Source organism: Ranitomeya imitator, chromosome 10, assembly GCF_032444005.1.
Source record: "Ranitomeya imitator isolate aRanImi1 chromosome 10, aRanImi1.pri, whole genome shotgun sequence".
NCBI lineage: Eukaryota > Metazoa > Chordata > Amphibia > Anura > Dendrobatidae > Ranitomeya > Ranitomeya imitator.
The window spans coordinates 74,899,192-74,913,354 of record NC_091291.1 but is presented as its reverse complement, the minus strand read 5'-3'; the positions used below and the strand labels follow the sequence as shown (position 1 = coordinate 74,913,354).

Genomic DNA, 14,163 nt, shown 5'->3' with positions numbered 1-14,163 from the left:
CGCTGAAAGGCCAGTCAATCACAGTAATGCCAGACCAAAGATGGGTGGGCGGGCCAATCGAATATAGTGAGGCAAATACCTAATTACTCGCCAAGTAACGAATAGCCCAAATACCATACAATTCGTGTGAGTAACGAATAGTGCTGAATATATTCGCTCGTCAGTATGAGAAACCTAAAGTGTCATTCACACGTTAAGTATTTTTGACTTGCAGATTTGGTGCAGAAAATTATCTTCAGCATGTCAATTCTATGTGCATTTTTTCCCTGCGTTTTTCATCACTTAATTCACTTAAATCCACCAAAACACAGGGCAATAAAGCACAAAAAATGTGTATTTTTGTAGCTCCATTTTTTCCTATCAAGAGATGCAGAAATTTTACTCAACTTGTGCACATACGCTTATTGGTATTATATTGCTCACCTATAGACTATTCCGTTATCGGTAGTACATATCCTTGGTATACTACCCTCAAAAGTGCATAGCGTTTATGAGCCTAGGATTACCAATACATGACAAGTTGAACAGAATGTGTATGAAGCCCTCCTTTATGTCTCATACAGGGTGTATTTGAGTCCGTTATTTTTGGCAGTTCTGCTTCCTTCATAAATTAAACTGAAACTTCCTATTTTATAATACAAAAATCAATTTTGCTTTACTTAAATTATATATTTTTGTGAAATCCTTTTTAAATTTTGCCTTATATAAAAGTCATTATTCAGGAAAAAAGGTTTCTTAACATTTTTTTCTCTGTCAAATGAAATTTCTTGTCAGTTTGGAATGTTTTATTGTCACTCCTTAAAGTAGAGTAATAGTGTGACACCATTGTTCTCAGCAGAGATCTCAGAGTCAGAGATGTTTCCAGGGGTCTTCCCCGTGCTGTTCTCCTTTCATTGAGCACCTTTCCCATCCGTTTGAACATGTTCACTGCCCCCAGACATTTTTGTATGGTCTGCCATAAAAAAGCTCGGCATTCCTATTAAATACTTGATACTCGAAAAGATCACGTGAGTATTAGGAATTGATCGGTTCGGGCAACAAGCACCCAAGCATTTTAGCGCTTGCTCATCTCTAGTGGTTATGTAAAAAAATTACGCAAAAATAGTATTTATGAAAAAATGTAAAACATTAGTTACTCTCTAAGAAGTAAGATTACATTTGTACATTTTATACATTTTTATTAAAGGAGTTGTCCACTATGGAAAGCTGCAATGCTTGCTGAATACTAAGGATGTTTAATGCACAAGTAATCGCATGTGACAACCGCTATTATTGGCAAGGTGGATGCGAATCCTGAAAGTATGCACATTAGACACCATTAGGCCAGTCTCACACGTCCAGATAATTCCGGTACCGGAAAAATCGGTACCGGAATTATCTGTGTCCGTGTGCCGGTGCGTTTCTGTGGTACATCAGTGTGGCAATCAGTGTGAATAATAGTGTGTAAAATCCAGGTCTAGGTCCCAAACCCCCCTCCCACGCCCTGTGCACCCCCCCCCCCCCCCCCCCCGCTGTGATTAAAATACTCATCCAGCTCCCGGCTCCCTCGCTGCTTCCTGTCCTGGCCGCACCTTCTACTGTATGAGCGGTCACGTGGGGCCGCTCATTTACAGTAATGAATATGCGGCTCCGCCATCTATGGGAGGTGGAGCCGCATATTCATTACTGTAAATGAGCGGCCCCACGTGACAGTAGAAGGTGCAGCCAGGACAGGACGCTGCGAGGGAGCCGGGAGCTGGGTGAGTATTTTTATCACAGCAGGGAGGAGGGGGCGCACAGGAGGTGGGAGGGGGCTGGGGACCTGGATCTGGATTTTACACACTATTATTCATATCTTCTCTACAGCAAACGCTGCTGCAGGGAAGATATGAATGGCGGATTCAGCACCAGTGGGGGGGACAGCGCTTAATGTAGCACTGTCTCCTGCACGGCACACGGACAACGTCCGTGTGCGGTACGTGTTTTACATGGACCCATTGACTTTAATGGGTCCGTGTAGGAACACTGACATGTCTCCGTGTTTGGCACATGGAGACACGGTCCGCAAAAAATCAATGACATCTGCACAGATGCATTGATTTTAATGTGTGTACGTGTGTCAGTGGCTCCGGTACGTGAGGAAACTGTCACCTCACGTACCAGAGCCACTGACGTGTGAAACCGGCCTTAGGATTCGGCAAGGTGCAGCACTTGCTGAAGATTTCACCAGGGATTTCACAAGAGTAAACTTCTTTTCATTCTTTGATTTTAAGGACTGATGTGAGAGTTGAGATTCCAAAAGACTTTCATCAGCTCAAGGTACTCCAATGCAAAAATAGTAAGTAAAACTGCCTCAAAGTAGAAAGGTATCTATCTAACAATTAGTTGTGCAAAATTACATTAATTATGCTGCCTGTAACAAATATTTCTAGTAACATGTACAAAACTTTATTACTCCTTGGAGTCACTTTTTATAGTTTAATATGTTGTTAGGAGCAGTCATATTTCAAACATATAGTGGCTGTATATCCTGTTCTTATGAGGTGGAACTATGGCTGCATTTTTTTAGGAGGTCTGGTTGTCACTGTTAGATAATAATAATGGCTGTCACTGTAAGATAATAATAATCTTTATTTTTTATATAGCGCTAACATATTCCGCAGCGCTTTACAGTTTTGCACACATTATCGTTGCTGTCCCCGTTGGGGCTCACAATCTAAATTCCCTATCGGTAGGGTTGAGCGACCTTGACTTTTTTAGAGTCGAGTCGGGATTCGCAAAACCCAACTATCTCAAAAGTCGGGTCGAGTGAAATCGGCCGATTATGTCGTAAAGTCGGGATTGACCGAAACACGAAACCCAATGCAAATGAATGGGGCAGCATAGTCGGCAGTGAGTGGGGGCCAGGAAAACACATAGAGTGCCCATTTTAATGGCAAAAACATCCATTCTTCTTAATGAAGCTTGTCAATCTTAATTTCCCTTACAATAATAGTTAGGCATTGGAAATTGGGGGTCATTTGGCTAAAGTTGTTGGGGGTAGGGCTGGTTCAAGTATTTTGTGGGCCCAGGAAATCTGGACCACGTCACGGCAGTGGAGCAGGGCGAGGTAAGTATTAAAACTTTGCAAGTGCTGTGATCCTGAGCAAGCAGGGGGGGCCCACTCATTGGCATTGGCACTGGCACAGGGCCCCTCAAAGTACGGCGGTGTGTTTGCACGGCGGGGGTGCCTCCCACCGGCAGCGACACTTTTGCGTACTATGAGGGGCCCTGTGCCAGTGACGTCGCCAACGAGTATGCCCCCCCCACACCTGATGATGGAACTTGCACTTTCATCTTCACCTTCCTCTTTGTCCCCATGTAAGCTGGTATAGTATAGAAGGGGAACCTGACTTTCAGCAGGGTCAGATTCTGGCTGTGTAGAGTGCAAGGGGAATGTAGTGGTCTGGGGCAATGTACCAGCAGACTCATCTATCACTGGTTGGGCAATGGGCAGGATGAGGAGGAAACACAGATATAGGCCCAAAGAATAAAGTGGGCTAAATGCAGTTCAAAATTGGTAACAGGACTAACTAGGAGGCATTGCTTTGTTCAGTGGAGGACAACTGTAATGAGAGGCTGACACAGAGAGTAAGCCCAAATCAGTAAGTAGTCTAAATGCAGTTCAAAATTGGCAATAGTAGTAAACAGGCGGCACAGCTTTGTTCAGTGGAGGAGAACATCAAGGAGCGGCAGACACCGATAGTAGGCCCCAACCCTACTAGTAGGCCAAATGCAGTCTAACATTAACAACTACTTAACGAGAGCCTGAAAATGGAAGTTCAGGACAGGAAACCAGGAGAACAGCAAGGGGCGGCAGACACTGTTAGTAGGCCCCAACCCAACTATTAGGCCAAATGCAGTTGTTCCATTTAACAACTATTTAACAAGAGCCTGAATATAGAAGCTCAGGAAAGGCAACCAGGAGAACACCTTGGAGCGGCAGACACTGTTAGTAGGCCCCAACTAAACTAGTAGGCCCACTGCAGTTTTAAAATTCCGATAGGCTGAAAACCAGATAATTGCAGGTCATTTTTTGTAAAGAGGACAGCTGTATTGAGTGGCGCAGCCAGACACTACAAGTAGGCCTTACACCACAAAGTTGGCTCGACGCAGGTTTAAAAAAGGTTACATGGGTACACGGTCTGCATTGGTGTGCTCAGTGGAGGACAATTGGAGGGAGGGACCGCAGAAAGACTTAGTAGGCCTAAAATAACAAAATAGGCTCTATGCAGCTTCGATTATGTGGCAACCTGGAGAACACCTTGGAGCGGCAGACACCGTCTCTACGACCCAGACCCAACTTGTAGGCCTAATGCAGTGTTGTTTCAACAACTACTTAACGAGAGCATGAAGATTGAAGCTATGGAGAGGCAACCTGGAGAACACCTTGGAGCGGCAGACACCGTCTCTACAACCCAGACCCAACTTGTAGGCCTAATGCAGTGTTATTTCAACAACTACTTAACGAGAGCATGAAGATTGAAGCTATGGAGAGGCAACCTGGAGAACACCTTGGAGCGGCAGACACCGTCTCTACGACCCAGACCCAACTTTTAGGCCTAATGCAGTGTTGTTTCAACAACTACTTAACGAGAGCATGAAGATTGAAGCTATGGAGAGGCAACTTGGAGAACACCTTGGAGCGGCAGACAATCTTAGTAGGCCCCAACCAAACTAGTAGCCCCACTGCAGTTGTTCGATTTAAAAACTATTTAAGACGAGCCTGAAGATTGAAGCTCAGGAAAGTAAACCAGGAGAACACCTTGGAGCGACAGACAATCTTAGTAGGCCACCAACCAAACTAGTAGCCCCACTGCAGTTGTTCGATTAAAAAAACTATTTAAGACGAGCATGAAGATTGAAGCTCAGGAAAGTAAACCAGGAGAACACCTTGGAGCGACAGACAATCTTAGTAGGCCCCAACCAAACTAATAGCCCCACTGCAGTTGTTCGATTAAAAAACTATTTAAGACGAGCATGAAGATTGAAGCTCAGGAAAGTAAACCAGGAGAACACCTTGGAGCGACAGACAATCTTAGTAGGCCACCAACCAAACTAGTAGCCCCACTGCAGTTGTTCGATTAAAAAAACTATTTAAGACGAGCATGAAGATTGAAGCTCAGGAAAGTAAACCAGGAGAACACCTTGGAGCGACAGACAATCTTAGTAGGCCCCAACCAAACTAATAGCCCCACTGCAGTTGTTCGATTAAAAAACTATTTAAGACGAGCATGAAGATTGAAGCTCAGGAAAGTAAACCAGGAGAACACCTTGGAGCGACAGACAATCTTAGTAGGCCCCAACCAAACTAGTAGCCCCACTGCAGTTGTTCGATTAAAAAACTATTTAAGACGAGCATGAAGATTGAAGCTCAGGAAAGTAAACCAGGAGAGCACCTTGGAGCGACAGACAATCTTAGTAGGCCCCAACCAAACTAGTAGCCCCACTGCAGTTGTTCGATTAAAAAACTATTTAAAGACGAGCATGAAGATTGAAGCTCAGGAAAATAAACCAGGAGAACACCTTGGAGCGACAGACAATCTTAGTAGGCCCCAACCAAACTAGTAGCCCCACTGCAGTTGTTCGATTAAAAAACTATTTAAAGACGAGCCTGAAGATTGAAGCTCAGGAAAGGCAACCAGGAGAACAACTTGGAGCGGCAGACAATCTTAGTAGGCCCCAACCAAACTAGTAGCCCCACTGCAGTTGTTCGATTAAAAAACTATTTAAAGACGAGCCTGAAGATAGAAGCTCAGGAAAGGCAACCAGGAGAACACCTTGGAGCGGCAGACACCGTTAGTAGGCCCTACCGAAGTAGTAGCCCCAATGCAGTTTTCAAATTCCTATAGGCTGAAAACCAGACAATTGACGCTCAGCTTTTTTCAGACGAGGACAGCTGTATTGAGTGGCGCAGACAGACACAGGTAGTAGGCCTTAAACCAAAAATTTGGCTCAGTGCAGTTTAAAAAAGGTTACAGGGGTACACAGGCAGCATTGGTGTGGTCAGCGGAGGACAATTTGAATTAGGGACTGCAGACAGACTTAGTAGGCTGTCCCCTGTGGACCATGCATCCACCACATTAACCCAGTGCGCCGTAATGGACACGTAACCTTCCGTGGACATGCCTACTGGTCCATGCGTCTGTTGTCAGGTGCACCTTTCTACTCTGAGATTGCCTGAGTGCATGGACAATGCAGACTTTTTCATGCTGGTGGAGGGCTGGGATGGCTTTTCTCGCTAAAGAAGTGTCGACAGGGTAGCTCGAACCGTGGTACAGCGTAGTTCATCTGGGCTTTATAAATATAAAATAAAGAAAAAAAGTAGACTCTATGCACTTTCAGCTAGGTTCCAGGGGAACACGGCCAGCATTGGTCTGGTCAGTGGAGGACAATTTCAATTATGGACCGCAGACAGACTTAGTACGCCTACAATTAAAAAAAGGATGCTCTATGCAATTTAAAATAGGTTCCAGGGGTACACGGCCAGCATTGGTCTGGTCAGTGGAGGAGTTTTGGAAGGAGGGACCGCAGACAGGCTTAGTAGGCCTAACATAAGAAAAGTAGGCTGTAGGCACTTTAAAATAGGTTCCAGGGGTACACGGGCAGCAGTGGTGTGGTCAGTGAAGGACAATTTCTATTATGGACCGCAGACAGACTTAGTACGCCTACAATTAAAAAAAGGATGCTCTATGCAATTTAAAATAGGTTCCAGGAGTACGCGGCCAGCATTGGTCTGGTCAGTGGAGGACTATTGGAAGGAGGGACCGCAGACAGGCTTAGTAGGCCTAACATAAGAAAAGTAGGCTGTAGGCACTTTAAAATAGGTTCCAGTGGTACACGGGCAGCAGTGGTGTGGTCAGTGAAGGACAATTTCTATTATGGACAGCAGACAGACTTAGTAGGCCTAACATAACAAAAGTAGGCTCTATGCACTTGGAATTATCTTGCAGGGGTACACAGGCAGCATTGGTGTTGTCAGTGGAGGCCGATTGTAAGGAGTGTCTGACAGTTAGTACTCCCAAAAAATAAATAGATGTTAATGTCTCGCAATACAACAAAACCAAAAAACAAAAGGGTGGCATACTTAGGTACAGGGGTGGGCTCCTCTGCTGAGTTTCAGACCTAGTAATTTGGCGCAAAGTATTTACTGGTGTAAATATAGGACGCTGCCCCTGACTATTTTAAGTAGCATCATGCATGTCAACACATTGGTATTGTCAGTGCCAGGCATTGAAGGATGTCAGCGCAAAGACTAAACATTGGTGGAGCTGTGAGAGATAATTTTGCAAATCGTAGAGCACTGTTTGAGCTGGGGGGGGAACTGTCTTGTGGCCGGCGGTACAGGCCCAGGGCCCCTCATGTTACAACGGTGTGTCTGACGTTGGTTGCGCGCCACCACCGCCAGAGACACTTTATTGTACTATGAGGGACCCAGTGGCAGTGCCGTCGACCAAAAGCGTGCACACCCACCTCTTCAGACAAACGGCACTCTCACGGGTGCTTGCGCCAAGTGGCGAGACCACGGCCACGAGGGGGGAGTTTGCCCATTTAGGGAGGTGTAAACATGTCGTATGCTGGACAAACAGCTGCTGTAATTTACGAGATTGGAAAACTCAGTCAGACCAGTACACAAGCAAGACCTTTTCATAGGAAAGCTAGGTGTCAGCCTGGAAAGGTGGGACAAAATAATTCGAAATCCAGGAGTGGTTAATTTTAATGAAGGTTAGATCATCCACATTTTGGGTAGCCAGACAAGTCCTTTTTTCGGTTAATATTGAACCAGCAGCACTGAATACTCTTTCTGATAGCACACTAGCTGCTGGGCAAGCAAGCTCCTGCAATGCATATTCTGCCAATTCTGGCCAGGTGTCTAATTTGGATGCCCAGTAATCAAATGGGAATGACGGTTGAGGGAGAATATCGATAAGGGATTAAAAATAGTTAGTAACCATACTGGACAAATGTTGTCTCCTGTCACTTTGAATTGATGCTGCAGTACCTGTCCTGTCTGCGGTCATAGCAAAATCACTCCACAACCTGGTCAGAAAACCCCTCTGTCCAACGCCACTTCTGATTTCTGCACCTCTAACACCTCTGGTCTGCTGCCCCCTGCAGCTTGTGTGAGAACCATCACCGGCGCTGTTTGCTGGGAATGCCTGAATCAAACGGTCAACAAGAGTTGATTGGTTGCTAATATTTGTTCCAGGTTCTCATGTGGCATAATATTTTGCAATTTGCCTTTATAGCGAGGATCAAGGAGGCAGGCCAACCAGTAATTGTCATCGGTCATCATTCTAATTATGCGTGGGTCCCTTTTGAGGATACGTAAGGCATAATCCGCCATGTGGGCCAAAGTTCCAGTTGTCAAATCTGCGGTTGTGCTGGGTTGAGGGACAGTTACAGGCAAATCTACGTCACTTGTGTCCCTCAAAAAACCAGAACCCAGCCTTGCCACGCCACCAATTTCCATTGGCCCCGGAGAAGCTTCCTCATTAAAAAAATACTCATCCCCATCATCCTCCTCGTCCTCCTCCTCCTGTTCACCCGCTACCTCGTCCTGTACACTGCCCTGACCAGACAATGGCTGACTGTCATCAAGGCTTTCCTCTTCCTCTGCTGCAGATGCCTGCTCCTTTATGTGCGTCAAACTTTGCATCAGCAGACGCATTAGGGGGATGCTCATGCTTATTATGGCGTTGTCTGCACTAACCAGCCATGTGCATTCCTCAAAACACTGAAGGACTTGACACATGTCTTGTACCTTCGACCACTGCACACCTCACAACTCCATGTCTGCCATCCAACTGCCTGCCCGTGTATGTGTATCCTCTAACAAATACATAACAGCACGCCTCTGTTCACACAGTCTCTGAAGCATGTGCAGTGTTGAGTTCCACCTTGTTGCAAAGTCGATGATTAGGCGATGCTGGGGAAGGTTCAAAGACCGCTGATAGTTCTGCATACGGCTGGAGTGTACGGGCGAACGGCGGATATGCGAGCAAAGTCTGCGCACTTTGAGGAGCAGGTCAGATAACCCCGGATAACTTTTCAGGAAGCACTGCACCACCAGGTTTAAGGTGTGAGCCAGGCAAGGAATCTGTTTCAGTTGGGAAAGGGTGATGGCAGCCATGAAATTCCTTCAGTTATCACTCACTACCTTGCCTGCCTCAAGATCTACAGTGCCCAGCCATGACTGCGTTTCTTTCTGCAAGAACTCGAACAGAACTTCCGCGGTGTGTCTGTTGTCGCCCAAACACTTCATTGCCAATACAGCCTGCTGACGCTTGCCAGTAGCTGCCCCATAATGGGACACCTGGTGTGCAACAGTGGCAGCTGCAGATGGAGTGGTTGTGCGACTGCGGTCTGTAGATGAGCTCTCGCTTCTGCAGGAGGACGAGGAGGAGGAGGAGGGGGGGCGAACGGCTACAGCCAACTGTTTCCTAGACCATGGGCTAGGCAGAACTGTCCCAATATTGCTGTCCCCTGTGGACCCTGCATCCACCACATTCACCCAGTGTGCCGTGATGGACACGTAACGTCCCTGGCCATGCCTACAAGTCCATGCATCTGTTGTCAGGTGCACCTTTGTACTCACAGATTGCCTGAGTGCATGAACGATGCGCTCTTTAACATGCTGGTGGAGGGCTGGGATGGCTTTTCTCGAAAAGAAGTGTCGACTGGGTAGCTCGTAGCGTGGTACAGCGTAGTCTATCAGGGCTTTGAAAGCTTCGCTTTCAACTAACCGGTAGGGCATCATCTCTAATGAGATTAGTCTAGCAATGTGGGCGTTCAAACCCTGTGTACGCGGATGCGAGGATGAGTACTTCCTTTTTCTAACGAGAATCTCATGTAGGGTGAGCTGGACTGGAGAGCTGGAGATCGTGGAACAAGCGGGGGTGCCGGTGGACATGGCAGACTGAGAGATGGTTGGAGACGGTATTCTTGCCGGTGCCCTACATGCAGTGTTTCCTACTATGAAACTGGTGATTCCCTGACCCTGACTGCTTTGGCCTGGCAACGAAACCTGCACAGATACTGCAGGTGGTGCGGGAAATGGTGGCCATACAGTGACGGAAGGGATGTAGCGTTGCTGACTAGCTTCTTTGGCCGAGAGTGCTACAACCTTAAGGGACGTTTGGTAGTTAGTCCAGGCTTGCAAATGCATGGTGTTTAAATGTCTATGCATGCAACTTGTATTTAGACTTTTCAGATTCTGACCTCTGCTTAAGGTAGTTGAACATTTTTGACAGATGACTTTGCGCTGATCAATTGGATGTTGTTTAAAAAAATGCCAGACTGCACTCTTTCTACCATCGGATACCTTTTCAGGCATTGCAGACTGAGCTTCTTTAACCGGATAGCCACGCTGTCCTCCAACTGGTTTTGGCTTTGCCACCCGTTTTGGGCCAGATGTTGATGCCTGCTGCGGCCCCTCCTCCTCCGCTTCAGAACTACTGCCGCCTGCACCCTGTTACCCCAATGGCTGCCAATCGGGGTCAACAACTGGGTCATCTATGACCTCCTCTTCTATCTCGTGTGCAACTTCGTCTGTGTTACCGTGTAAGCCGGTGGTATAGCGTTCGTGACGGGGCACCATAGTCTCATCAGGGTCTGATTCTGGATCAGTACACTGTGAGGGCAATGTTGTGGTCTGAGTCAAAGGAACAGCATAGTAATCAGGCTGTGGCTGTGCATCTGTGCACTCCATGCCGATTCAACTTGTAATGGGCATGGCCTGTTAACTGTTTCACTTTCTAACCCAGGAACGGTATGTGTAAAGAGCTCCATGGAGTAACCCGTTGTGTCGCCTGACGCATCCTTCTCTGTTGTTGTTTTTGCTGAAGAGGACAAGGAAGCGACTTGTCCCTGACCGTGAACATCCACTAACGACGCTCTGCTTTTACATTTACCAGTTTCAGAAGAGGAGGCAAAAGAGCTAGAGGCTGAGTCAGCAAGGAAAGCCAAAACTTGCTCTTGCTGCTCCGGCTTTAAAAGCGGTTTTCCTACTCCCAGGAAAGGGAGCGTTCGAGGCCTTGTGTAGCCAGACAACGAACCTGGCTCCACAACTCGAGACTTAGGTGCTATATTGCTTTTCCCACGACCACCTGATGCTCCACCACCACTACCATCATTACCAGCTGACAATGAACGCCCACGGCCACGACTTCTTCCACCAGACTTCCTCATTGTTTGAAAAACGTAACTAAAGTAACGGTATTTGTTACTGTAAAACAACTTACAAGGTGAACTCAAACTTCTGTAGGATTTAGATATCCCTTTATATGTGGGTGAGACTGCAAGGAAAATCAGGCACAATGTTACACACTAGGTTTTCTGTGGCACAAAATGAGAGAGATGCCACACGCAGGACTGTCACTCAAGCACAAATGCCAATATTAATCTCCCACTAAATTTTTTTTTAAGGGAGAATTTAAAAACAAAAAAAAAAACAGTATTAGACACTAGGCTTTCTGTGCCCCACAATTTGAGAGAGATGGCACACACGACTGGCACTGAAGCACAAATGCCAATATTAATCTCCCACTATTTATTTTTTTTCAGGGAGAATTTAAAAACAAAAAAAAAATGTATTAGACACTAGGCTTTCTGTGCCCCACAATTTGAGAGAGATGGCACACACGACTGGCACTCAAGCATAAATGCCAATATTAATCTCCCACTATTTATTTTTTTTCAGGGAGAATTTAAAAACAAAAAAAAACAGTATTAGACACTAGGCTTTCTGTGCCCCACAATTTTAGAGAGATGGCACACACGACTGGCACTCAAGCACAAATGCCAATATTAATCTCCCACTATTTTTTTTTAAGGGAGAATTAAAAAAAAAAAAAAAACAGTATTAGATACTAGGCTTTCTGTGTCCCACAATTTGAGAGAGATGGCACACACGACTGGCACTCAAGCACAAATTCCAATATTAATCTCCCACTATTTTTTTTTTTAAGGGAGAATTAAAAAAAACAAAACAGTATTAGTCATTAGGCTTTCTGTGCCCCACAATTTGAGAGAGATGGCACACACGACTGGCACTCAAGCATAAATGCCAATATTAATCTCCCACTATTTTTTTTTAAGGGAGAATTAAAAAAAAAACAGTATTAGACACTAGGCTTTCTGTGCCCCAAAATTTGAGAGAGATGGCACACACGACTGGCACTCAAGCACAAATGCCAATATTAATCTCCCACTATTTTTTTTTTAAGGGAGAATTTAAAAAAAAAAAAAAAACAGTATTAGACACTAGGCTTTCTGTGCCCCACAATTTGAGAGAGATGGCACACACGACCGGCACTCAAGCACAAATGCCAATATTAATCTCCCACGATTTTTTTTTTTTATTTCTGGGAGAATTGGCAAGAAATCAGGCCCACTGTTAGACTATGTTTTCTGTGCCAGAAAATGACACACAGATGCCACACACAGGACTGCCACTGATGCAGATTTGCCAACTTTAATCTGCACCCCTTTTTTTTTTATTCAGGGAGACTAGTGAATAAATGTGGGCCACTGTATTAGAGTATATTTTCTGTGGCAGAAAGTGGCTTGAAGAGATGTAACGAGAAAAAAAAAAGGGACTGTCCTACAATTACTATCTCCCTGCAGTAATCTCAGCAATGTATCGCAGGCAGCAATAACAAGGAGTGGACTGCTGCACAAATTAAATCAAAAGTGTGGACAAACAAACAAGATAGCTGTGCAGAAAGGAAGGAACAACAGGATTTGTGCTTTGAAAAAAGCAGTTGGTTTGCACAGCGGTGTACAAACAGCAATGCAGCTATCAGGGAGCCTTCTAGGGCAGCCCAATGAGCTACAGCGCGGAGGAAAAAAAATGTAGCCTCCACTGTCCCTGCAATCAAAAGGTGGTGTTGGACAGTGGAAATCGCTACAGCACAAGCGGTTTGGGGGTTAATGTACCCTGCCTAATGCTATCCCTGCTTCTGACGAAGCGGCAGCAACCTCTCCCTATGCTCAGATCAGCAGCAGTAAGATGGCAGTCGGCGGGAACGTCCCTTTATAGCCCCTGTGACGCCGCAGACAGCAAGCCAATCACTGCAATGCCCTTCTCTAAGATGGTGGGGACTGAGACCTATGTCATCACGCTGCCCACACTCTGCATCCACCTTCATTGGCTGAGAAATGGCGCTTTTCGCGTCATTGAAACGCGACTTTGGTGCGATAGTCGCGTACCGCATGGCCGACCCCACACAGGGATCGGGTCGGGTTTCATGAAACCCGACTTTGCCAAAAGTCGGCGACTTATGAAAATGAACGATCCGTTTCGTTCAACCCTACCTATCAGTATGTATTTGGAGTGTGGGAGGAAACCGGAGTACCCGGAGGAAACCCACACAAACACGGAGAGAACATACAAACTCTTTGCAGATTTTGTCCTTAGTGGGGCTTGAACCCAGGACTCCAGCGCTGCAAGGCTGCTGTGCTATCCACTGTGCCGCCGTGCTACCCACGGTAAGATCTCATGGTTGGTTTGTCAATGTGAGTCGCAGCTCAGCCGTCCAATCTGGGAAAGGGGGCGCTGAGTTGTCAGTATTGTGATAGAACAGCTGGACAGTCCAAGCTGAAGTTTGGGAGTGCTGAGCTGTCAGTGTAGTGACAGTCCAATAGCCCAATTAGGGCCAGGGTGTGCTAGGTTTTTTTACAGGTGTATCCTGATCTGAGTAATTCCTTGGCTATTTGGCTGGCTGCCTCTATTGTCTGCCAGTTGAAGTTTTCAGACCTGTTTGGCTTGTCCTCTGTGCCTTGATCTGTGACTTCTGATACTTTGTTGTTGGACCCTAGATTCTTCTATTCACAACAAATTTGTATTACCCCTTTTGCCATGATGCATTCTGACCTTGGAATTCTGACTCTGGACTGTGACCTGAGTTTGCCTATTCCCTTTGTATATGACGAGCCCTCTTGGTATCTGACCCTGGACCTCTTGTCTACCCTAGCTTCACGGCTTGCACATGAATAGTGACTAGCGTCAGTCTCTATGTCTATGTTGGAACCTTAGAAATCACTTTTGACTCTGTGATACTTGTTTTTGGGGACTGTCACTAAAGACTTATGAATATCAGTACGTCTGACGCACAGTGTGGGATGTGTAACTGCACAATGTCA

At 46.0% G+C, this 14,163-nt stretch overlaps 1 protein-coding gene across 7 annotated transcripts in view; it reads left to right on the top strand.

Moving 5' to 3' along the window:
* Positions 1–14,163, top strand: part of LOC138651946 (NXPE family member 2-like) — a 442,657-nt gene that overhangs the window by 303,169 nt on the left and 125,325 nt on the right. For all 7 annotated transcript variants that reach the window (XM_069742585.1, XM_069742586.1, XM_069742589.1 and 4 more), the window contains one exon: positions 2,253–2,317. In XM_069742585.1, coding sequence (XP_069598686.1) covers positions 2,253–2,317 — 65 coding nt within the window. The remainder of the gene's footprint in view (positions 1–2,252; positions 2,318–14,163) is intronic.